The following is a 26,707-nucleotide window of genomic DNA, read 5'->3' on the forward strand; positions in this document are numbered from 1 at the left end:
TTTCTCTTTTCTAAAACCAAGTTTTGAGTATGTGAGAAGGATTTGGAGAGTTTTTGCTAAAAAAAAAAAAAATAAATCTGTGTGAACACATACAATTTACAATAAGTTTTTGGAGCAGAAACTCATAATCTCATAATCTCAAAACTAAGTTTTTAGGATTTTTCAGTTTTAACATTAAGCACATTATAGATTGCTATAGGAACCGAACCATCGTCAGTACAGGAATACATCGCCAAGCTAAATGGAATGATCAATTGCAGTTCCAGGTCAGCACCATGATACACTTGTGTCACATGAACATGTAATTTTCAGTATATTCTTAACGTAAATGGTAAGAAGATACTGGGAGTTCTTGTTTCAGTCATCCTCAGCCTGCCGACCATACAGGAACCACAGTACTGATGAGACATAGTATCACAAATAATCATTTACATCCAGGTACATTATAGATTACCGTACATCTTCCTTGATTAGAGTCACTCACATCTCTTTTGTCTCCAACCTTATTGTCATAGTACTGATGCCATGATGTCTATTCACACACACAGCTCATATTTGCAGACATATCATTCTAATGCCTCACAAATAAAAATATTTCCCATGCTGCACCCCTTAATAAATAATTGACTCTTCCTGTGCTTCCTGCACAAAATATCCCCCACACTGCCCCTCTCATATTATCCCCTACACTCTGCACCTCTCCATAATATCTCCCACACCCTACACCTCCCTGTAATATCTCCTACAATTCTCCATAATACCCCCCACACTTTACCCCTCTCCATAATATTCCCCCAACCACTGTAGCGCTCCATAATGTTTTCCCACACCCTGCACCTTTCCATAATATCCCCCGCACCCTACACCACTCCATAATGTTCCCCCACACCCTGCACCACTCCATAATGTTTCCCCGTACCCTGCACCACTCCATAGTATCCCCCCACACTCTGCACCACTCCATAATGTTCCTCCAATCTCTGCACCACTCCAGAATTTTCCCTCACACCCTGAACCACTCCATAATGTTCCCTTGCACTGCTCCATAATATTCCCCACACCCTACACCACTCCATGAATACAACTGAATATAGTAAGATGAGTAAGATGAGAACCAGAGCCTCCCAATTTTCCATAGGTTGCGCAACATCCTTTTGTGGGCCTTAAGTTGTGCAGGCCTGGCTTGGAAGAATTCAGCTAGTCAGTTTTTAATCTCGTGATGTCATAGACCTAATGGAAAACAGAAGAATTAACTGGGTAGAAAGGCAAAATGAAAAATTATAGGTACACAGTGCTTTATAATATGTTGATTGAAATAAATAAGAGGATAAAACGTTTAAGGGAACTTGTTTAAATGTAAAATGTTAAATGCTTCATCTCCTCTATGATGACATTACAAGGAGATGGAACACTGTCTGCAGCTGATTGGGGATCTAAGGGGTCAGATTTGCTCATCACTATTTTGCAACAAAATTATCAATATTTTGCACACTGTTTGTTAAATTTTGTGAAAGGTCAATATTCAGTGGCTTCTGGATGGGAGCCCGGCAAACTGTCTCTTATTACCTGCCAGCTCCTATATTTAATGTGGTGTGGTGTCATTGTTGTGGCATGGCATTTACAGGGCTCCTGTCAGGCAACCACGGACTACTGATCTGACGGCTGGACCAGGGAGAATTTATATGCTCATGTTTATTAAGTGATTCATTTCTGTTTCTTTTTTGTTTAGCTTCCTGAATCACTTGGTCCTGAAAAACCAGATCCTGCATTAACATGGGTTAATTTCAGGGACCGAACTAATGATGGGACATACCCAAGAAAGAAATGTAAAACTAACAAGAATTCTGTAAGTATCTGAATTGTTCGGTTTTTCACCATTGTTGGACAAATCCATTTTTCCAGCCAGGAACAAGTTAAAACATTTTTAATGTAGCACTTTGCAATTTCGTAATGTCACAAAAGGTCGTTAAGCAGACTTATATGGATATAAATACTGGGGCCCCTAGGAGAATGGGGGCCCTGAGAAATTACCGACTTTTCTCTCCCTTCCCCCTAATACCAATCCTGTATACCAGCCTGTCTCCTGTTCTATCCTTTTAGACTTCTGCAATTAAGGACCTTTGATAACATCATGTCACATGACTGTGAGGTCATCAAAGGTCCTTAAGCAATCTTAACCTACGAATAGAAATGTTGGGGTCCCTAAGAGAGCGGGTCTCTGAGAAATTATGCAGTTTGACTCCCCCTCTAAGGCCAGCCCTGACTTTAACTACGGCTTATTTTTTGAGTAGGGCTTATATTTTAGCTATTTTCCAAAAATTCTGTAATATCATGCTAGGGCTTATTTTTGGGGTAGGTCTTATTTTCAAGGAAACAGGGTATATGCTATTCCCTATTAATAGAATAGGACCCCATCAATTTCTCTGAAACCCGCATGTGGATGGAGAGGAGGTTGAGCTTTCAGAGCCATAATCGTCAATTTTGGGTAGTCCCTTAGGGAGTGGTGGTGCTCAACCTCTCATTCAGACGGCTCTCTACAAAGCTCTGTTCTCAGACTTGGTGGTTGGATAGGGATACAGTGCTATGGCATTGCCACTATATATCTAAAAGAGCCCATACACCTTAGCTATCCTGAAGCGACTCCCCCGAAATTGGTGGTTTTGGATTACTTATGTCTAGTGTGTATGAGCACCTTAAGATCACTTGTAATAAATTGGGGAGCGCTGAACTGTACTGTACATACCATAATGTTTGTCTTCTTTTTTTCATCTTCAGAGACTATCTGGTCCACCAGGCCCACCAGGGCCACAAGGGCCCCCTGGGCCACCAGGAATGCCAGGAGCTGAGGTCACACATGAAGTATTGTTGCAAGAGTTCAAACAGATACTCAAAGGTATACTACACCAAAGAATAAAATGATAACCCAGAATAATATAGGAATTATCACTTCATCAAATTCGAAGTACACAAAGAATACATAATATAAAATTCAAATTTTTATTATAGACCATAAAATAGTAGGACCTGCACCCAATGGCATAAATATGTCCTCAAAGAGTTCAGATCCCTCATTTTTTAGTTTCTGTGAAGAATAAGTATGAAGAGTGTCCCTAGCTCTGGAGGACATAGATTACTCAGCCCAATGATTTCCGGGTGTAATTCTTCACGTTACCTGTGGTGGCACTGTAGGGAAACTAAAAACCTGTTGCTGGTTTCCTGCTATATCCCCCCTACTAGAGGTTCTAGAACTGTGACATCTTGTGTTTGGCCTAATGGTGGATATCTAAAGTCTAAAATATGTATTAAATTCTTATTGTACCCTAGTCCACCAGGGAACATAATGTTATTTCTCTAATTTATCCTTTTATATTACCTTAGACCCCTATGAGATAATTTATAAACCCTGATATATCCTTATAGTTGACTGCAGAACTAGTGATGTTACCTTCTTCACTGCCTCACACCACCAGGGAACTTATAATTTTTACACTATAATATTTTTCTTAATTTTAAACCTGGGTGTGTCTTATAATCTGGAGTCTTGAAGTCTAAAAAAATGTATTTTATGAGATATATTTCTCTTTAAAATATCTGATTAATATATTCTTATTTCTTAGAGGCAACAGAGCGTCGGTCGACATCTGGCGATAGTGCCGATCACACCAGCGAAGCTCCTCCTCTGATGCTCCCAATTAACGATCTCTATCCATACAGACGAATAGATGAAGCTTTTCATTGTCGACTTAAGGGTCCTGTACTTGTGGACAAAAGGACATTGGCAGAACTTCAAAATTTTCAGCTGGTAAGAAATAAGAGAGGAAAGAAATGGACACGTATTACTGACCAAGGAGGACGAGGGCACCAAAGGTAGACCGTCAGACAATCCGGCCCAGGGGGTTACCTGAATGGACTCAAAATGGGAGACATCCCTCCTGCAATTTTTTTCAGCAGGTCAAAACAACTGCTTTACTGGACTATGTATCTCATGGCTTCTAATCAACTGTTCTGTATAACCCCGCTCACACCACTGATTGGCAGTTTTCTCTGTAGACTGTACATATATTGACAGAAAATAGCCAATCAGTGGTGGGGGCGGGGTTACACAGAGCAGTTGACTAGAAGACATGAGACAGCTAGTCCTGTAGTGATAATCTCCTACTGATAAAACATTGATTTCTGTATAACACCGCCCACACCACTGATTGGCAGCTTTCTGTGTATACTATACATATATTGACAGAAAGTAGCCACTCAGTGGTGGGGGCAAGGTTACACAGACCAATTGACTAGGAAGCACGAAACACCTAGTCCTGTAGTGATAATCTCCTGCTGATAAAACGCTGATTTTATTGAATCTGCAACACACAGCCCAGTAAATTACACATCACTGGAATCAGGGTCTCAGCTCCTACAACATGCTGCTCTCAGAATACAGTTCAAAAAACTGCTGGCAGATTCTCTTTAAAACTCTGGATGTTCACATTGCACCTCTTCTGTTATTACCTAACAATATTTAGAGGTTCAAAAATTAAGAATTATTGACCCACCCACCCATGTATCAATCCCCCCCCTCAAGGTATGTTCACACCACTGAAAAATCTATGTAAAACAGTTGTATGTATGTACGTATATATCTATATATACATATATACGTACGTACAGTGTAAATATACAGTATATATATTTATTTTTTTTGCATATTTTGTATTGATGCATTTAATCAGTGTATACAGAAGTCATTGTGAAGGGGACAAGGTCAACTGTAACATCCCCTATTGTGATTAATGCATCTTACTGTATGTTAACAGCTTTGTATAGAGATGTTATCAATCATTGTAATCCTGCCTCTGCTGATAAAGAGCCCGCTGAAAGCTCTTCCTGAAAGGATAGGAATTTTGAGTCTCAAAAAGCCCTAGTGGCCAGTTAGAAAATTTGCAAGATTACCAATTTTATTGTTTCGTTTTTTTTAAATAAACATTGTTGTGTTAATATAAAACCATGCCATAAATTTATAAAAAATACATATAATAAAAAAAAAACTGATGTAAACAATAGGTAGTTTTCTAATGATGTTCCCTTTAAGTATATGTTGCTTTGTTTCAATTGTAGCCGACAGCTAAGGGCTCCTTCCTTCGTGGGTCTGGCATGAACCTGCCAACAGGTCGGTTTACAGCTACTATTCCTGGGATTTACCAGTTTTCTGCTCATATTCATATAGGTAAGGGAGCAAAATGGATGGATTCTGCTTTATATATGAAAGTTTATAATATGGCTAAAGAATAGTAGGTATTGTGTAAAGGGAGTTTCTCCATCATGCACTTCTTTTGTCCATACCTTAAACAATGTCCCACCATGGTTAAAGGGGCATGGATGTATTCAACAAATGTAGTTATACAAGACTATGGAACCACTCTGGAGGTTTGTACTGCCCCTGGTAGTGTTGTCTGCTGGATCATTGACGCCTGTAATCTGCTGTTCCAATCAGGTGACTAGGAGAGCGCGTCATTGGATGTTTTTCTGAGGATGCACTCTTCTAGTCTTCTAACCGCTGCAGTCAATCGCTTCATCAGTCCTGTTGACATCTGGAGCTGACTCAGATCGGGGGTCATGGAAATTGAGTATAGGCCACCTTACACACAGCTGAATAGGATAACTGAAGTGAGCACTAATATATATATATATGAGTGCAAGCCAAAACTTACATACTATAGGAGGATAAGGCTGCACATCAAACTTAGATAATGGTATAATGCCTCAAGCATATGGAAAAATATTGGAATATACAATGAAAAATGCTACTTGCTAATTTGAACATGTGAATAATGAATTGCATACCTGCCATGAATATTAGGAAAAAGGAGATATTTAGCAATCGCATTGATCATTGTAACTGAGCCCCAAGACCTCGTCAAGGTATATCTCTATATTGGGGTCCCTAGCTCTGTGACCCTGTGTGTCATCTCATTGCAATTAAAAACTGCTGTGGGTGGAGAGGGGTAACTAAGGACTTTCTTATATAGGAGATGGAAAAAACATGGCCGAAAGGGGTAGTTTTTTTCTGAATGTGAACACAGCTCCGCCCCTTTCGGCCATGTTTTTTCCATCTCCTATATAAGAAAGTCCTTAGTTACCCCTCTCCACCCACAGCAGTTTTTAATTGCAATGAGATGACACACAGTTAGGGTCACAGAGCTAGGGACCCCAATATAGAGATATACCTTGACGAGGTCTTGGGGCTCAGTTACATTGATCAATGCGATTGCTAAATATCTCCTTTTTCCTAATATTCATGGCAGGTATGCATTTCATTATTCACATGTTCAAATTAGCAAGTAGCATTTTTCATTGTATATTCCAATATTTTTCCATATGCTTGAGGCATTATGCCATTATCTAAGTTTGATGTGCAGCCTTATCCTCCTATAGTACCTTACACACAGCGACATCGCTAGCGATGTCGCTGGTGAAAGCACCCGCCCCTGTCGGTTGTGCGTCACGGGCAAATCGCTGCCCGTGGCGTACAACATCGCTCAGACCCGTCACACGGACTTATCTGCCTAGCGACGTCGCTGTGGCCGGCGAACCGCCTCCTTTCTAAGGGGGCGGTTCAGGCGGTATCACGGCAGCATCACTAAGCGGCCGCCCAATAGAAGCAGAGGGGTGGAGATGAGCGGCTGTAACATCCCGCCCACCTCCTTCCTTCCTTCCGCCTTGCCGGCGGCCACAGGTACGATGTTGTTCCTCGTTCCTGCGGGGTCACACATAGCGATGTGTGCTGCCGCAGGAACGACGAAGAACATCGTACCTGCAGCAGCAACGATATTTGAGATTAGAACGACGTGTCAACGATCAACGATATGGTGAGTATATTTGATCGTTAACGGTCGTTCCTGTGTTTCACACGCAACGACGTCGCTAACAAGGCCGGATGTGCATCACGAATTCCGTGACCCCCAACGACATCTCGTTAGCGATGTCGTTGCGTGTAAAGCCCCCTTATGTATCTGTCTGCTTAACAATGAAAAAGATAAGATCTCATAACCATTTCATGTGACATATTATGTTGTCAGCATTCATACGGTATGTGGGCTGATGTGTGAACATAAGACTGGTAGAGTCATCTTTAGTCATTCTAATAAGGAGGAAGATAATCATGAACGTGTTAAAAATGTTTGATTATCTTGCCGTGTAAACAGACGCTCGTTCGTGAAAAATGCTTGTTCGTCAGGTGAAATGATCTCTTGTGCAGTATTGTCCCAGGTAAACAGGACTTGTACTGTGGCATAGATCGCTTGGTACGCGACGCTTGCTTTGGTCTGTCTTCGAATGACTGACAATGAGTAAAAAAATGAACTGATCGGCGGTCAAAATGTGTCACAAGTCAGGGACCACCAGTGAGCTCTTATATACAGCATTCTAGAATACTGTATATAAGAGCCCAAGCCGTTGTGTAGAATGTAAAAACACTTTTATAATACTCACCTGGGGAGGGTGGTCCGGTCCAATGGGTGTCACTGCTCTCCGGTCCGGTCCTTCTCTCTGCGGCGATCGCCATCCTCCTCCTTCTGAGTCCCAAGTGCATAACGCGTCCTACGTCATCCTCATTGGCCAGCATTGAGGTTCTGCATGTGTGCATTTTGTTTTTCCCGGTTCAAAGTATTGTTGTGCGCATGCACGGCGGTCTTTAACCTTTCATTACGCCTGTGCATTACAGTACTTTGATCTGCTCTCAGCAGGGGAGATCAGATCAAAGTGCGCATTCGCAGGATCGCAATGTCGGCTTGTGTGGATCACATAGATGCGTCATCCATACCGGGGGCTGGGAAGAAGGACGGCGATCGCCACAGAGTGGAGGCGCCAGACTGGAGAGCAGCGACACTCATCGGACTGGACCGCCCCTAGCTGAGTATTCTAAAAGTATTTTTTACGTCATACAGAGCAGCCTGGGCTCTTATACACAGTATTCTGGAATACCGTATAGAAGAGCCCACTGGTGGTGGCCGCAGGTTATAGTCGCCAAATCTGGTGACAGGTTCCCTTTAATAGCAATGAAAAATCGACATTTCGGTCACATACACGTGACCTTCATCAAAACATGAGCTGATTGCTGGATGTTATAAGAGACCACAGAATAGTGGAAAAGAGACGTGACAACCTTTATGCGCCGGTTGTTGCTTCTTTTTTGCGCTATTTCTGTGGTATCCTGTTACATTCAGCAAATAGCTCATATTCTGATGAAGGTCCCTTGTAGGTGATCGAAACATCAACTTTTCATTCCTATTAAAAACCTTTTAATTGCTCCTATTTGAGTGCCGAGGTTTTTCTGTAACATTATGTGGACTGGACCCCTAGTCGAGCACCATACTCCAATTTCAAGAGGAGTGATGCATATTTGTACATTACAATATCGATCTTGTATTAGCAGATTAGGAACCCAGATATTATTACCTGTTATTGGTTCATTGACCTCACATGAACTGAATATATTCCTCCTGAAAAAGTATTAAAAGTCCTAGAACCGCAGTATCCTTCACTTTTTGCATACTTTCAGATAAATACTTGTTTTCTGTGGTCTTGCATGTAAAAGTACTAAGCTGTGTCCTTCAATCAATATTGTTTGTAGATCACAGTGAGATGAAGAGCAAAGGACAGTTGCGTCCACGGGACAGCATCCGGGTCCAGATATGCATCGAGTCCCTTTGTCATAGATATACGTAAGTATATAGTGTATAATTAAGACATTGGAACATGTTTTCGATATTTGGTTTGAAAAACAGCACCACTCTTTGTTGAGAGGCTTTGTCTGGTATTACAGCTCAGTATCATTAAATTTACACATATGTGTTTAGCAGTCGGAGTATGAATCGCAATGCCCAGACTAGTCATGGGCTCCTTACCCAAACTCCATAGCTTCATAAATGTTTACAAGGCTGTCCAGTGTGGGTCAGGAGACCTGCGGCCGATCCATACTCAAACTACTAAACATAGATGTGTTCAGTATCAGACTTGGGTGAAAAGGGCCCTATTGCTCTTGCTTCTGTGTCCCCACTGTACAGCTATATGCAAGTATTACCTGATGCTTTTTAACAAATTTGTCTATGATTGTATACAATGATACACTAGTGTTGAAGTAATTCTTACTCCTATTAAAAGTTTCTGGGATTCATTCTACAGCAGCGGTGAGAATTAAAGAAATACACAGACGTGATTTACAAAGCTCTACAAAGGATTTTAATGAGAATCCGATCTTTTATAGTCCTCAGAAATATAAGCGTACCATGCATAAATTTAGGTGTTCCTTACATGGTAGCAAATAGTAGAATACATAACTGCATAATAAGTAAAGACACTCCCAGCATCCACCCAACATCGCCACATCCCCTGAACAAGTCTTTGTTCTAAAAGTGAAATCCCACACCATAAGAACTTTTTTTCAGGCTTGAAGACGTTAACTCATTCCTTACTTTAACATTAGGTAGTTTGTTAAATGAATGATAAAGCAGATAAAGCAATATGTACAGACAAAAGCAGGATCTTAAGTGTACTCTGGTAATTACTGCTCATGTGAGGACATGGGCCCATTTCTACCCAGAGGCCCATTAAGGAATTCACCTGTCCTCGGGTGGGCAAGTCCTTATCTGGATGTGTGAATATGGCCTTAATCACTGCCTGCTGTAGCGCTGGCGTCTCTGAAGAGACGCTGACTTACTCACTGCCGCGGCTGGTTCGCGTCCTTCCCCGCATTTTCCTGACCATCCACGTGTGCTGTTGCCTACTTCCCCTCCTTGGCTCTGTACATGCTGCATATGGTTCCCGGGAGAGCACCTAAGACACACACACACTGGCCCTCCTCTTAAAACCCAGCATGCTATTTCCAGGAAATTCCTCTCAGCCTATGGCTGAGAAGCACTGCATATGCACCCTACCATTAGGGGAGGTGCCTGTGCAACGTCTCTAGTTAGTCAGTATACCAGTCTGCTACCTAGTTAGTTGTCAGGTCTTGAGCTCCTGTACTGTTATCCCAGTGTCCATTTCCACTACCTGCCTTCTCATACCTGACTACCCCTGCCGTGCCCACCATTCCTGTCTGTACCTACCTGTCCAGCCTGCCTCAGTCACCCCGCCTGTGCCTGTTTATACCTGAGTCCATCACCTATCCTGGGGGTCAGCTGCCACAGTCCTGATCACTGGCCTGGGAGTGGTACCTTGCATCCACCTCATGGTGGGCGCTTAGTTAAGCCCCTCACACTTAAAGGTAGGCCCGGGTCCCCCCTGTGGTCCAGTGGATCCACTAATCCCGCTTGCTGCCCCTACACCGGCTGGGAGCATTACACCTGCGTGGGAGAAGGAAACATCCTTACTACCAATTACTATATTTTTATAATATGTTTTTATGTTCCACCCTTATTCTTTCCATACATTTGCTATTGTTTTCTATAGAGGTATACTGATTACTTCATACCCTGATTATCACACTATGAAAACAGACATTGATATTTCTATTGTCAGCAACAAAACATAATGTGACCTTGTTCCTGGAACCCCCTAGGGATCAGCTCAGCTGTAATCTGTCGGGGACCCTGACATCACATGTTTAATTCCACCGGCAGCAACAACATAGGAAACATGATGCATTACATGGCGCCTATTAAAATCTATGGACTGTGCATGTCATGTAAGGACATGCTGCGTCCTCCATAGTGAAGGATGCCTTATGTAGTTGCTCTTCACTCTGGCAAAATCCAAACTAGGGATCTTTCTTAATCCAAAATATCCTATGGGGGTACGTAATATGGATTGTCTAAATCAGACAACACCATTAATGAGGTAAATTGATCCAGAAGAAGAGAAAATCAAACTATGACCTACATGCCGATTTACTCTCAGACCATGTTCCCACATAGTGTAAATACTGCATTTTTTCATATTCATATATATACAAGGTGGTCCAAAAGTAGGTGGACAGTATGTGTATAGGGTTATCAAACATGGTGTAAAGTGACGTACTGTCCACCTACTTTTGGACCACCCTGTATGTATACTGTATATATATATATATATATATATATATATATGTATATATATATATATATATATATATATATATATGTATATATATATATATATATATATATATATATATATATATATATAGTGCCTACAAGTAGTATTCAACCCCCTGCAGATTTAGCAGGTTTACACATTCGGAATTAACTTGGCATTGTGACATTTGGACTGTAGAAGCCTGGAAGTGTGAAATGCAGCAGAAAAGAATGTTATTTCTTTTTTTATTTTTTTTTTAAATTGAGAAAAGTTTATTCAGAGGGTCATTTATTATTCAACCCCTCAAACCACAAGAATTCTGTTTGGTTCCCCTAAAGTATTAAGAAGGATTTCAGGCACAAAGAACAATGAGCTTCCCATGTTTGGATTAATTATCTCTTTTTCCAGCCTTTTCTGACTAATTAAGACCCTCCCCAAACTTGTGAACAGCACTCATACATGGTCAACATGGGAAAGACAAAGAAGCATTCCAAGGCCATCAGAGACAAGATCGTGGAGGGTCACAAGGCTGGCAAGGGGTACAAAACCCTTTCCAAGGAGTTGGGCCTACCTGTCTCCACTGTTGGGAGCATCATCCGGAAGTGGAAGGCTTATGGAACTACTGTTAGCCTTCCACGGCCTGGACAGCCTTTGAAAGTTTCCTCCCGTGCCGAGGCCAGGCTTGTCTGAAGAGTCAAGGCTAACCCAAGGACAACAAGGAAGGAGCCACGGGAAGATCTCATGGCAGTGGGGACATTGGTTTCAGTCAATACCATAAGTAATGTACTCCACCGCAATGGTCTCCGTTCCAGACGAGCCCGTAAGGTACCTTTACTTTCAAAGCGTCATGTCAAGGCTCGTCTACAGTTTGCTCATGATCACTTGGAGGACTCTGAGACAGACTGGTTCAAGGTTCTCTGGTCTGATGAGACCAAGATCGAGATCTTTGGTGCCAACCACACACGTGACGTTTGGAGACTGGATGGCACTGCATATGACCCCAAGAATACCATCCCTACAGTCAAGCATGGTGGTGGCAGCATCATGCTGTGGGGCTGTTTCTCAGCCAAGGGGCCTGGCCATCTGGTCCGCATCCATGGGAAGATGGATAGCACGGCCTACCTGGAGATTTTGGCCAAGAACCTCCGCTCCTCCATCAAGGATCTTAAGATGGGTCGTCATTTCATCTTCCAACAAGACAATGACCCAAAGCACACAGCCAAGAAAACCAAGGCCTGGTTCAAGAGGGAAAAAATCAAGGTGTTGCAGTGGCCTAGTCAGTCTCCTGACCTTAACCCAATTGAAAACTTGTGGAAGGAGCTCAAGATTAAAATCCACATGAGACACCCAAAGAACCTAGATAACTTGGAGAAGATCTGCATGGAGGAGTGGGCCAAGATAACTCCAGAGACCTGTGCCGGCCTGATCAGGTCTTATAAAAGACGATTATTAGCTGTAATTGCAAACCAGGGTTATTCCACAAAATATTAAACCTAGGGGTTGAATAATAATTGACCCACACTTTTATGTTGAAAATGTATTAAAATTTAACTGAGCAACATAACTTGTTGGTTTGTAAGATTTATGCATCTGTTAATAAATCCTGCTCTTGTTTGAAGTTTGCAACTAACTTATTTGCATCTTATCAAACCTGCTAAATCTGCAGGGGGTTGAATACTACTTGTAGGCACTGTATATATTTATATTTATGTATTTTTTTGCAGAAAATCTAGAGCATTTAACAGTTTAAAGAAAGTGGATGTGATTTCATGAATATTCATGTCCATTGTGTGCATCCAAAGGCCTCAATCACACAGCCATGCAGTAAACGCACGTGTATGACAGTCTGTGGGGAAGGTACATAAGGCCATCCGTGTGTCCATGTGTGTTCTACGTATGCTACCCATGTGACATCTGGATGGCACACGGATAGCATGCGCTGGTACATTTACCTGTCTCCAGTGCTGCAGTTACTTCCGGGTCTCCTCTGAGTGCAGTGAATATTCATGAGCTTAATGAGCGGGACCAGGAAGCAACAGCAGAGGCAGAGACTGCCGTGCCGGAGACAGGTAAGTATAAAAATTATTTTAAGGGACAGGTGTTTTCTCCGGTATGTGTCACACGGATTACATCATGGTGCGGTCCGTGTGACACCTGTGCTACTGACAGAAAACGGACATGTTGCTGTGTGGAGCACGTATGCTCCTCATGGACACCTAGTCTGTGTGAAAACATGGACATGTGCGCAAACCCATTGATTTTAATGGCTCTACATGTGTCCGTGTCGCCGATACGTGTGAAAACGGACACCACACATACCGGAGACACGGATGTGTGAAGGAGGCCTAAGATACTGTCAAATTTGCGTTTTTTTTCTCTGTAGGTTTCTATGGAATCTAACAAAAATGCACGTAAAAAAATGCATGTATAAAATGCAGAATTTAGGCTTTTTTGTACTAAAACTGCATTAAATACGTGGCTTCAAAGCTGCACAAAAGCTGTATCAAAGGGGAAAAAACAAAACAAAAGCAAAAATGTAATAATCATACCGAAGAACATTGTTATTGTGTTATTTGATATGAAAATCTCAAAAACCATGAGGATAAAAAGTAGCATAAAAAAAAATCAGTACTGACCCTATACAGTATGTGAACGCTGCCTCAAAGAACAGAAGGAAGCCTCTCCATCTGATATCGACAATTGATTTACAAGAAGGTATCCACCCATTAATTACGTGTATACAATAATCACATGATACCATTTTTGCAGATTATATTGCGAATTAATCTACCCACATTGTGCATTACATTACATATATTTCTCCTGAATTTTAGTTCGCAGCTGCATTCAGAATTCTTGTGGCTTCAGAGCTGAAATCTCCAAGCAAATCCCTGCTTGGAGAGCAATTTTTGATTTAAATTTTTGGAGAGAATTGTTTTTTTACAACAGATACTGAACAGTAATCTAGTTTAGAAAACAAATATTAATCGCACTGCCGCGGGCATGTTGACCGTCTTCATGATACCCAGAAGAATTATTAATGCAGCTGTGAACTATAATTTAGAATCTGTACAATATACACAATATAATACATTTACAAAGTTACTCAACCTCTGGGGATTAATTTCGAGGTTTGGAATTCTTTTCACTTGGTTGTAAAATTTTCTACGAAGAATGCAGAAAATATTTCATTTTCTCGGTTATTATTTATAAAGTGCTGGCCAGTCTATTGTGTGCAAGAAATGTCATCCCATGATGATCCAAGGAGTGTGATTTGGAAATTTTGGAAGCTTCTCTGATGTTGGAACATCACATTCGTTGCTTTTTTTTTTTTTTTGGTTGAAGCGTTTTTACAGAAATTTTGGCCTTCTTTCAGATATTTTTACGAGAATGCTCTCAATTAAAGGATCCCATCTTCTTCTAGATTGGAATTGACATCTACTTAAGCCCTCTGCCTCTCCTCTTGGCCCGGAAAGTGTTAAATCACATTACGGCAAAGTAAAAAGTTTCCTTTTTTTAATTCATATAACTGTGGCTCATAATAAAAGTTGAGAATAATTGCAGCAAAGTGAATTTACAGGAAGGTCTAAGAAAAAAAATGAAAAATAAGATTAGGTGCCAAATATCTTTTCAACGTATCACCATATTTACCTTCCCCAAATCACCCCCTCAGGTCCTGCCCCTCCTCCTGTTCCTTGGCAGGTATGCCAAGACAGAATCAGGTTTTGCACTTGTAATGCTAGAGACCTTCTGTCGTCAGTGTGATCTCATGCACCAGCAATGTTCCACTTGCGTCCTCTTCTGCCCACCAGCCTGGCACTTATTATTTCCCAGCAGAGTTTGTTCCTCAGCATCATTTTCCAGTAAACTGTCTTTTTATTGTTATGAAAGGTCTAGCTGATATTGTGTCTCAGGAGAAGAATTGTCAAAGAGCTGGAGAAGTTCCATACACCTTCATGAAGAACCTTCACCGTACTCCAGAACTTACGAATTAAGATGTTCAGAATTCAAAAGAGGACATCGAAAAAGTGGACTATTCATGAATATATATCCTTAGTATCTTCCGTTAGATCTCTTGGGATTATATTCAAGTTATATAATATAAAAATAAAACAAGAAGGGTCAACCATCATCAGACCACAGGATCCTTCAGCAGGCCTAGGTTCTGACAACAATAATGACCCTCAAAAGTCCAGAAGACGACAACTGTTATGGCTCGGTTTTGAGACTTGATCTGGTGACCTCTTGGTGTGTGGTCAGTTTTCTTCCCTAATGAGCCACAGACTATCTTCTGATGGTCCTCTTATCGTTGGTTTTCTGCCGGTAAGATGTTTTTCACTATCCTATTTTGTCTCTGTCCTATGCTAAGGCCATATTAGCATCTTTCCTTGGATGTCTTGGGATTATATTCAAGTTATATAATGTAAAAATAAAACAAGAAGGGTCGACCATCATCAGACCACAGGATCCATCAGCAGGCCAACATTCTAACAACAATAATGACCCTCAAAGGTCTAGAAGAAGAAAACTGTCATGACTCGGTTTTGGAACTTGATCTAGTTACCTCTTGGTGTGTGGTCAGTTTTCTTCCCTAATGAGCCACAGACTATCTTCTGATGGTCCTCTTATCTTTGGTTTTCTGCCAGTTAGATGTTTCTCACTTTCCTATTTTGTCTCTGTCCTATGCTAAGACCATCATTAGCAAATGCATTCAATAGTGCCCAAGGAGCTTTACAACTGTCACACCTTGATTTTTGAGGCCCCGTCACACTAAGCAACATCGCTAGCAACATCGCTGGTAACGAACAACTTTTGTGACGTTGCTAGCGATGTTGCTGTGTGTGACATCCAGCAACAACCTGGCCCCTGCTGTGAGGTCGTTGGTTGTTGCTGAATGTCCTGGGCCATTTTTTAGTTGTTGCTGTCCCGCTGTGAAGCACAGATCGCTGTGTGTGACAGCGAGACAGCAACAACTAAATGTGCAGTGAGCAGGAGCCAGCTTCTGCTGAGGCTGGTAACCAATGTAAACATCGGGTAACCAAGAAGCCCTGTCCTTGGTTACCCGATATTTACCTTTGATACCAGCCTCCTCCGCTCTCACTGTCAGTGCCGGCTCCCGCTCTGTGCACATTTAGCTGCAGCACACATCAGGTAATTAACCCGATGTGTGCTGTAACTAGGAGAGCAAGGAGCCAGCACTAAGCAGTGTGCACTGCTCCCTGCTCTGTGCACATTTAGCTGCAGCACACATCAGGTAATTAACCCGATGTGTGCTGTAACTAGGAGAGCAAGGAGCCAGCGCTAAGCATTGTGCGCTGCTCCCTGCTCTGTGCACATTTAGCTGCAGCACACATCGGGTTAATTAACCTGATGTGTGCTGTAACTAGGAGACTGGGGGCTGGTCACTGGTTGCTGGTGAGCTCACCAGCAACTCGTGTAGCCACGCTCCAGCGATCCCTGCCAGGTCAGGTTGCTGGTGGGATCGCTGGAGCGTCGCAGTGTGACAGCTCACCAGCAACCTCCTAGCAACTTACCAGCGATCCCTATCGTTGTTGGGATCGCTGGTAAGTTGCTTAGTGTGACTGGACCTTTGGACTCAATCCCGTGACCTCTTGCTGTGTGGTCAGTTCTCTTCCCTGCTGAGCCATCTCCTGATTGTTCTCTTATCTTTGCTTTTCAGGTGCTTCTCACTGTCCTATTTTATCTCTCTCCTGTCTTAAGGCAATCTTTAGCAAGTGCATTCAATAGTGCCCAAGGAGCTTTACAACTGTCATGCCTCAGTTTCAGGACTTGATCCGGTGACCTCTTGCTGTGTAGTCAGTTTTCCTCCCTGCTGAGTCACAGCCTGGTCAGTCTCTGAACATCTGCTGATGGTTCTCTTATCTTTGCTTTTCTTACCAAGCTTTGCTGCCAGTCAGGTGTTACTCACTTTCCTATTTTGTCTCTATTCTATCTTAAGGTCATCTTTAGCAAGTGCATTCAATAGTGCCCTAGGAGCTTCACAACTATCATGCATTTTTTTGGGATTTGATCCAGTGAGATCTTGCTGTGTGGTCATTTTTCTTCCCTGCTGAGTCACAGCCTGGTCAGTCTGTGACCATTTGCTGATGGTTCTCTTATCATTGCTTTACTTACCTTGCTTTGCTGCTAGTCAGGTGTTTCTCATTAGGCTATTTTGTATATGTCCTATCTTAAGGTCATCTTTAGCAAGTACATTCAAAAGTGCCCTAGGAGCTTTACAACTGTCATGCCTTGGTTTCGGGACTCAATCCTGTGACCTCTTGCTGTGTGGTCAGTTTACTTCCCTGCTGAGTCACAGCCTGGTCAGTTTATGGTAATATGCTGATGGGTCACTTATCTTTGCTTTTCTTCCCTGCCAAGCCACAGCCTTGTCAGTTTCTGAACATCTGCTGATGGTTCTCTTATCTTTGCGTTTCATTCCATGCTTTGCTCTAGTCAGATGCTTCTCACTTTCCTATTTTGTCTCTCTCCTATCTTAAGGCCATCTTTAGCAAGTGCATTCAATAATGCCCAAGGAGCTTTACAACTGTCATGCCTCAGTTTTGGGACTCGATCCTGTGACCTCTTGCTGTGTGGTCAGTTTTCTTCCCTGAGGAGCCATCTCCTGATTGTTCGCTTATCTTTGCTTTTCTTCCCTTGCTTTGCTGCTATTCAGATGCTTCTCACTTTCCTATTTTGTCTCTCTCCTATCTCCTATCTTTGTCTCTGACCATCTGCTGATGGTTCTCTTAACTTTGCTTTTCTTCCCTTGCTTTGCTACTGGTGAGATAGCTTCACAACTATCATGCCTTGGTTTTGGGATTTGATCCGGTAACCTCTTGCTGTGTGGTCATTTTTCTTCCCTGCTGAATCACAGCCTGGTCAGTTTCTGAACATCTGCTGATGGTTCTCTTATCTTTGCTTTTCTTCCCGTACTTTGCTGCTAGTCAGGTGTTTCGCACTTTCCTATTTTGTCTCTGTCCTATCTTAAAGTCAACTTTAGCAAGTGCATTCAATAGTGCCCTAGGAGCTTCACAACTATCATGCCTTGGTTTTCAAATTTGATCCAGTGACCTCTTGCTGTGTGGTCAGTTTTCTTCCCTGCTGAACCACTAAATATCTCTGCTGATGGTTCTCTTATCTTTGCTTTTCTTCCCATGCTTGACAGCTAGTCAGGTGTTTCTCACTTTCTTATATTGTCTGTCTTATCCAATGGCCATTTTTAGCAAGTGCAATCAGTAGTGCCCAAGGAGCTGTCCTAAAAACCATATGAGAAGGGTCTGAGTAACCTGTACACTGTATGTAAGAATCATATGGCCAGCTCCACGACTTCTCCCTTTACAGTGTCATGAGTGTATCTAATAGATGCTCTACTGTAAATAGATCCGATCCCATGACAGATTATCCTTAAATAACTTTAGCAGTTGACACCTTGCTATGAACTGGTATGCAATAATAATGTATCTGGAATGCAAGAATGCTATTGTATATTTTCAAGATCTTCTAGATAATGTAACAATTGAAGTCCGACCCTGGATATAATCTTACTTCTGTGCCTCCAGTTTCCAGTATCTTGGTCAAAAACTAATACCACATGCCGGGAAGAACCAAACTGTAATAGATAAAAACAGAAATGTTCATCCGACAGAAGGTCAATCACACAAAAGAACAATCCATAACTTGTTGATGAATCATGGTCGCATAAAGCTAATGCTAATTAAGGTCAAATAAAGGGAAAGTTGAGTATCTTCTTTTCATATACCCTTTAAGAGACTGGTGTTGACAAATGGGAATCCCATGACCTGGATCCTTATCTTTTGTTCAGAGTGAAGACTAGCAACAAAGAGTGTTTCCCGGTCTGGAGGACCTGTCCTGTCCTACAATACACAAACAATACATTGATTTTAATGAGCACAATGTAATGTTTAATTTCTCGACCAAAATCTGATCTCAGATCTTTTTTACACATTCCCAGTGTTGGCGTATACTAGTCGGCTCACTCGGGGATGTATACAGCTTTTTCTTCATCTACCCACAAGTGTTGGATTGGGTTGAGGTCTGGGGACTGTGGGGACAATCCAGCTCCTCTACTTCATTTGACCCATTTGATAACCAATCTGATATTATGCTTTGGGTCATTGTCCTGCTGGAACACTATGTCACCTTTTTTATAGTGTACGAAATAACTCATCTTGTAGGATACTCACATATAGCTCAGCATTGAGACCACCATTGATACGGGTCAAGTTTCCAATGCCCTTCACTGTGAAACACCCCCATATCATTAGGTATCCTCCACCGAACTTGAAAAGTTTTTTCAATTTCTCGATCTGTTAGCCCATTTTTCCCTTATTTCTTCCAGATCCATTTACATTCTTCAAAGCCTAGTCTATTTGTCTCATCGCTCCAATTCACTTGTTTCCAATCTTCTACTGTCCACTTTTCTGCAAACTTGAGCCACTGTTTTTTATGATAATATTGAAGTCAAGGCTTCTTCACCTTTTTTCAGGCCACCATTCCAGACTTGTATAATGTGCGTCACACGGTGCTACCATGGACGTCTGTGATCTCACTATTATGGAACATTCGAGACGCCTCCACTGCCGGGTTTGTTGCTCTAGAACTGATAGACCTTGTGATGAGCCCGACTTGTTGACTCCGATATTTTTCCTGGATGTCACCTCTTGGCTTTTGAATAGATGGACGGACTTCATTTCATATATTTCCAATTCTCATGGCCTCGTATGATGCATTTCATCAATTTTCTTGGCTAAGAGACCATCAATAATCTGGATGAGGCTGTTTCTCTATTCTTGATAAATCTTCATGGTGGTTCCTTGATTTGAACCAGTGACCTTTGTCTTGGGAATCAATCTAATAACACACTGAGCTATTGGGGAATGTGAGAACAGGTTGTAATTAGTAGTATACGGGAAGAAAAAGAAGCAAAACAGTAATAATGAAGATAAAGAGTTTTCCACCACCAGGAGCCAAACAGTAACACTGCAGTTACACAAGAGTCTGCATAACTAATCATATGCTAAATAGTTGCAAGTGAAATTTATGCATAAGATAGCCAAGATGATTGTGTATAAAATGAAGGTTGTCTCACGCTCAAAGCTGTAGAGGATGGTGAGATATGGAGCCTGAAAGTCAAAAGCTCAAATCATTGTTACCCTTTTGCTTGTCAGTGTATACTATATTAACTGCTCTTGCATCTATTAACGACGATCACAACTTCGTTCACATTGTGGAGAGCTTGTCAAATTCCCCCATCACAATGTTTTAATATGCATATGATGAGCTGAAGTCTATTTTTCTAAAGGCCCCCAAACACATTAGATAAAAGTCATCCGTATCTACCGATTTCGGTTTGACCGGATGACCATCTAATATTGGTGCCTCTCGAATATCACCCGACAGATGATGCTATGGTGAGGAGTGATGGATTCGGCTGGCAGAATTGCAACACATATTGGTTTTGATGCCAGGGAAGATGAGCTGCTGCCAGAAGTGTCTGGCAGCGGCTTTCTACTCTTACCCTGTTGAAAATTCATAAACACTTGGATTTATAAGGCCTGATTTGAAAGGAAGCTGTCACTTACCCCCCCCCCCCCCCCCCCCCTCCAAACCTCCCACCCATATGTTCATGTAGGTCTTTCAGATATACAGCTTCTATCTGCCATGGCATTCCCAAGAAACTAGCGTTTTAATTCATATACAAATTAAGTTTCCTTAGGTTCATTGATAGCAAAATGTCTAATTTCCTTGTCTGGCACCTGAGGTCACACAGACTGTACGGTATCAATCAAGCCAAAAGTCTGGTGCTGGGTGGAGAAACAAACTGGGGAATCAGTAGATTCTTAGTTGCTTTCTCACCCCTGGAGCACCTAAATGCCTTATTTACATTTGAATTAAAATGTTAATTTCTCAGCAACAACAGATAGAAGATATAAAGGTGTCAATAACTTTACTTTTCAAAGACCTGTGTGTAGGAGGTTGATCTTACTAACAGATGTGCTATACACAGAGCTAAAAATTGTACAATTCTGGCACTCCTCAGAGACCACTAGACATGGCCGTGAATTTACTGCAACTCTTTATTTTAATGTCCTTGATTTTCATGTGACCAGCCAACCATTGAAGGTTCTGTTCACATGCCCAGTTGTCATCTGTATAAAAAAAAATACTGCATCCTGTCACGGGTGTGTCATCGGTGACAAACAGTCATGTGGTTTCTGGCAATAGAAGGACACAGCGTTTGGCTGCTCAAAATGCTCCCTGACTTTCTATTGTTCCTGCTGAATTTTCATCTATTCCTCTTTAGGACCTAGTGGAGCTGAACTTCTGCCAAGCTGCTGATTATCAGTATTCCCCTTGTGCTTAAATACTCCCATCTTCCCTGGACTTGTACTGGTGATATTATTCAGTTCATTCAAGCTCTAGGTGCAAGCAGGTGGCTTGTACTCATCTGTAGTATTGTTGATGAAACTCTGCTGAACTTCTACCTGAGTCATCAGTGGATAAGTAGTTCATGCATTTTCCCCCTGTCCCCCTTGTGTCTTCTTTAGCGTTTAGTGGGGTTGACGAGGAGCTCATCCCATCCATTCCCTATTTAGGGTCCAGCACTAGGGATACCTAGGGTCAGGTATCCGGCTCGGCGCATAGGTGCAGAACCTATCTAGGGTGGTGAGGGACCTCAGGGACCAGCAATAGGTTTGGTCAGGGGTCACCATCTTCCCCTTCCTTAGACACAGGGTTTCCCTTCACTTCACTTTCGGTGTTCGCTTGTACATTCCTGTACCTAGCATGACACATCCATTACCGACAGAGCAAAAACAGATGTATTGCTTGGTTTCCAATTTGCATGCCTTTTAATTTTGTTTGTAGCGCATCCACTTTTATTTGATGTTTAGCTGAACACCTCTAGGTTACCAGGCATGGTCAGTGCTTACAAAATGAATGTCTTAACAGATGATCATCCATTTGACTTCAATGCTGTACTTTTTTTGTGCCGGATAAAAAAGTTGTGCATGTCATGGTTTTTTGATCCAGCGTGGAGCTGCATGTATGTATGGAGCGGGTGAAGGGAAGATAGTCTGGAACATTTCCTTCCTCAATCAAATAAATGGATCTTATTTTGGATCATAATTATTCTGTTTTTGCCATCCCAAAATGGATAATAATATTTATTCAATTATATAGTGCTATTACTTCCATAGCGCTTCACATACAGTACATCCTCATCACTGTCCCCATTGGGGCTCACAATCTAAATTCCCTACCAGTATATCTATGGAGTGTGGGAGGGAACTCACCCAAACACAGGGAGAACATACAAACGCCTTGCAGACATTGTCCTTGGTGGGATTTGAACCCAGGACCCCAGTGCTGCAAGACTGCAGTGCTAACCACTGAGCCAACACAAGACTGCAGTGCAACCACTGAGCCAACACAAGACTGCAGTGCTAACCACTGAGCCACCATGCAGCCCTCCGAACACAAAAATAACTATTGGACATGTGAATGTGCCCAAATGGATATGGAGTCTCTCAACTCTCCCACAATGGCAGATGTCTGGGGGGGCACAACTTGGATTCAATATGCTCGACCCTCCCAGATAGTCGCAAGATGTATCTTCTTTGTATATGGCCTCCTTAAAGTAACTGTACAAGCATTGTGTGGCGCCTCTGAGGCTTTAGTTGCCACAGGGTACTGCACCTGACTTAAGGTTCAGTGCTCAACCCGGATCCAGAGGAGGTCAGTGCCGGTTCGACTTACACAACTCATACACACACAACCAGGTTGCCCTCCTTTACCGTGAACCGGGCTAGGTTCGGGTCAAAAGGGGTCGCTAGCCTGGTTGGGTCCTTTGGACACCACCACATCTGGGATCCCCAATCCACTAGTGGCGGGACCTGGGACGGGAGGAGCAACCACCTGGGGAAGTTAGGAGTCAACACAACAGTTAGAGAGTTCTCCAGCAAGAGAGCAGTGGGGTTTTACCAGTGGCTCTAGTAGGACGCAGGAGTCAATACAATCGCTGAGGGGAGAGCTTGATTGCTCCCTCGGAACCGGCTCTGTACAGGGTGCAGAATCCTAGGGTGGAGTATACTCCAAGTTGTCCACCAAAATCAGCAGGCTTGGGGGATTGCACGTCCCTCCGGTCCCCACAGTTCCCGGAGCACAGTGCCAGATAGGATCCATGGTCGTGTTCCAAGGCCCCACAATGGACCCGCGGCACCTCATACGGGCAGAGAGTAAACGCTTTTCTTTCAAGAACCGGGGTCCCCAAGAGCTTCAGGCCATGGGGATCCAACATCAAGCGCAAGGAGAAAGGGCCCACCGACCACTGTACCGGCTCTGAACCTCTAAAGGATCCGGGTTCAACAGGGCCCATCACAGCGGGTGACCGGTACTACCTGGGTGAACGGCATAAGTGTGAGTAAAACACCTGGAACCCGCAGAGACTGTGTCCGCCTGTCATTCCCGGCACCGCCGCTCCGCGCCTTGGCACCCGCCATTACTACTTCCCTCATCATCCTCGGCTGCTATTACCATCCACCCCGGAGGACAGCGACAGCAGCGACGGCTAATTCCCTGGCCGCATACCGCCGGTGGCATCACAAAATCAACCTCCACCATCATCTATCACCACCCCTTCCCTTTTTGGTACACCTTGGGGTCACGAAACCGGGCAGAAAGGCCCACCCGTGACATCCCCTGATCCTCACCGGACTGGTGGTGAGTATTTTCCCCTGACCCCCTGGGGTGCTACAATTGCATGCAATAAGCAACCCACTATGTATGGCAGCCTTTATCTTCTGCAAAAAAATTTTTTGCACTTTTCTTTTTTTGCAAAGTCATTATGTAATAGTGGAGTTTTGTCCATAGACTAACACTTTCCTAGGAGTTATTAGTCACTGCCAGAGCGCGGCTTATCCTGAGCCCCTGCACATTTCACAGTTGATATTGGTTGGGGGAGTGGACACCGTGTCATCATCATGGAAGAATCTCAGGCAGAAAGATTCATGTCAGGGCTAGACTTTGCCTGGCACCAGGTCCTGCACACCGCTCGCATGCTGGCGATGTCAGGCTTATGTTGTACTGCAGTCATTCACATTTTAGCCTCCGGGATCTTTGAGGCAGAGATTGGAAATGACTACATTTAACTCTTTCTATCCCAAGAAGAGTGCGGAACATTCCACAGTGTGTCCACTGTATGCAAGGTATCGATTCGTATTGAATTGATGATGCCCTACAACTTTGTAATTCACTTTTTTCTCTATCTCGTTCCGTTTTCGCAATAAAAATGCTAACTCTGTTGTTTTCCACCAGGTGGCGCTATAGCTGGTTTCATTGTGTAGCACATGGCTACTTTACTATACCTAGACACCACTTCTATGTGTCGCGGGCGGAGGAGGGGACACCGCGCTCTCCCACTGCTCGGGTCCGGCTGCCGCGGCTGCTGCGGCCTGCTGCTGCTCGGTGGCTCGAGCGATGGGCCGGATCCCGGGGACTCGAGCGGCGCTCCTCGCCCGTGAGTGAAAGGGGATTGGTTTTTGGGATAGTTTATTGTCCGTGATGCCACCCACGGTTGTGGTGATTTGTTGACACCACCGCTGCTCTGTATGGGGATCCCGGGGACTGATGACAGGGAACAGCAAAGTTGTTGGTTCTCCCCTCCGTGGGTAGGGGGTTGTTGTCCCGGGGCCCAGTGATGAGGTGGGTGATGCAGGGCTTGGCGGGGTGCAGGGACGCGGGGGCACTGTGGTACTCACTCAGCCTGAGACGATGACACAGTTCTCAGTAAAACACACGGCTGGAAAGACGGTTCCCATGGACGGCTGCACTTGCTTTCCCCAGTAGTTGACGGTGACGGTCCCTTTTCCTGCACCTAAGATGATGATGGTTGTGTGGCGCCCCTGACCTGGTCAGGCACCACTGAGTACTGCACCCATGCTGGGGACAGTACAATACAGGTAATCCAGAAGGCTGACAGGGGTGTGGAACACAGGCGCATAGTGATCAGGTCTCACACATGTACCCATGAGAGGACCCCTGGGGATCCCAGGAGGGGGAAAAGCCTTCACCTTCACTGGAATAGTGGAGGGGGCCAAAAGCCTCCATCTCCTCTCAAGGGGTGTGGTAAGAGAATCTGGTTGCTAGGTGGCGTAGGCAGGCACAAAAGGGAAAAGAGAAGGAGGAGTAAACAGTCTAGAGTCTGCAGCAGAGTGTGGAGGAGTGAGGAGCAGGAAAGTGAAGCTCTGACAGGAGCAGCAGTGAAGGTCCCAGATGTGAGCCGGTTCAGAGCAGAGTCCAGGGAGCTCCGAGGAGAGCTGACCCCTTCCCCTGGGCTGCTGTAGTCTGACAGCGTCCGCGCAGTGGCTACCGACGGGGGAGAACGGTCACCTAGGAGGGCTACCAGAAACCCAGCTCCAGCTAGAGAGAGAGCACAGAGTGGGAAGTAAGGAGACTGCTAGGGAGAACCAGGCCCAAACGGGCGGCAGATCCCGGAGTGGGGATAGATCCACCTTTCCCTGCTAAACCTGCCGGTGTGGGGCCCTCAAAGCCCACACCACAACACCACAAAAGCCGCAGCCACGTAGCCACAGTTAGGGCCCATAGCTCACAGGAGGCAAGCAGCTGGAGTGAGCTGGTCCAGGCCACAAGCAAACGGCAAACGAAGGGGAGTGAGGCTTCAGCAACTTCCCTGGGTGACCCCCATAGGGACTAAAAGTCGGGGTCACCCCAAACCACCAAGGGCTAAGGAAGGCGAGTTGGTAGTCACCATCAGAAGTCAGCCTGAAGGATACCTGGTTCCCGCCTGGTTCATCCCAGCTACGCCCGGGTTACTCACCCTGCCACCTGAAGTGAGTAAAAACCCTGAAAGACATTCTGCCTGTGTGGAGTTATTCTGCGCCTTGTGGTACTACGCACCTACACAGGGCCCTGGGGCTTGCCTCACTCTCAGGGGGCTATTCCAACTAACTGCACACACCATCAGCCCCAGGCGACCCTCAACCTGCAGTGGCGGTCCCTACTGGCCGCAATACTGAGAGTGGCGTCACGACAAGAAGAAGATCTCCTACCGGTGACAAGATCCAGCTGAGTGGAGTCCCTGAAGGTAATGCACCGACACTACACCTGTGGGGCTTCACAGTTGCGATGGGTTCCCACCGGTAACTCGCTCCCCGGCTTGGATATGGGCCGGAGGAGCCCTACTTTGCCCGCAGGCGCTGGCCCTGAGAAACTGGTGCCCTGGCGGTGGCGGTGTTTCTCTGTAACGGTTGGACTGTTGCCTTCAATCGGGACTTGCTTGTTGGGAGACCCAGAGGTCCCCTTCACTAACGGATTTGGCAAATTCACGGCGACTCCTAGCCTTGCCGGGATCCGAAAGGCCCCTGCCACTGGTGCTGACTGTTCTTCGTATACCGCTCCGGTACCGCCGGGCCACCACCCGTCCGCGGTCCTTCCAGCAACCTCCAAACAGTCACCCCTGCAGACAGTCACCGCCGTCTGCTGACCTTGCTGTCTCTCAGTCCGGGGCACACACCCGGACCAGCTTCAGGCTTTCTTAACTGTCACTTTTTACTCCTTCACTCAAGCTCCTCTACCACTTCCTTCTCCTTCCTCCTCCCTAGCTTGACTGCCTGGCCTCCCC

General features: G+C 44.1%; 1 protein-coding gene across 1 annotated transcript in view; it reads left to right on the forward strand.

Annotated features, from left to right (window-relative positions):
- Window positions 1-26,707, forward strand: part of C1QTNF12 (C1q and TNF related 12) — a 79,783-nt gene that overhangs the window by 38,424 nt on the left and 14,652 nt on the right. Inside the window, exons 2-6 of the mRNA XM_075329060.1 lie at window positions 1,730-1,846; window positions 2,776-2,893; window positions 3,618-3,802; window positions 5,110-5,218; window positions 8,624-8,714. Of these exons, the coding sequence (XP_075185175.1) occupies window positions 1,730-1,846; window positions 2,776-2,893; window positions 3,618-3,802; window positions 5,110-5,218; window positions 8,624-8,714 (620 nt within the window). The remainder of the gene's footprint in view (window positions 1-1,729; window positions 1,847-2,775; window positions 2,894-3,617; window positions 3,803-5,109; window positions 5,219-8,623; window positions 8,715-26,707) is intronic.

This window comes from Anomaloglossus baeobatrachus, chromosome 11, assembly GCF_048569485.1.
Source record: "Anomaloglossus baeobatrachus isolate aAnoBae1 chromosome 11, aAnoBae1.hap1, whole genome shotgun sequence".
NCBI classification, from domain to species: Eukaryota; Metazoa; Chordata; class Amphibia; order Anura; family Aromobatidae; genus Anomaloglossus; species Anomaloglossus baeobatrachus.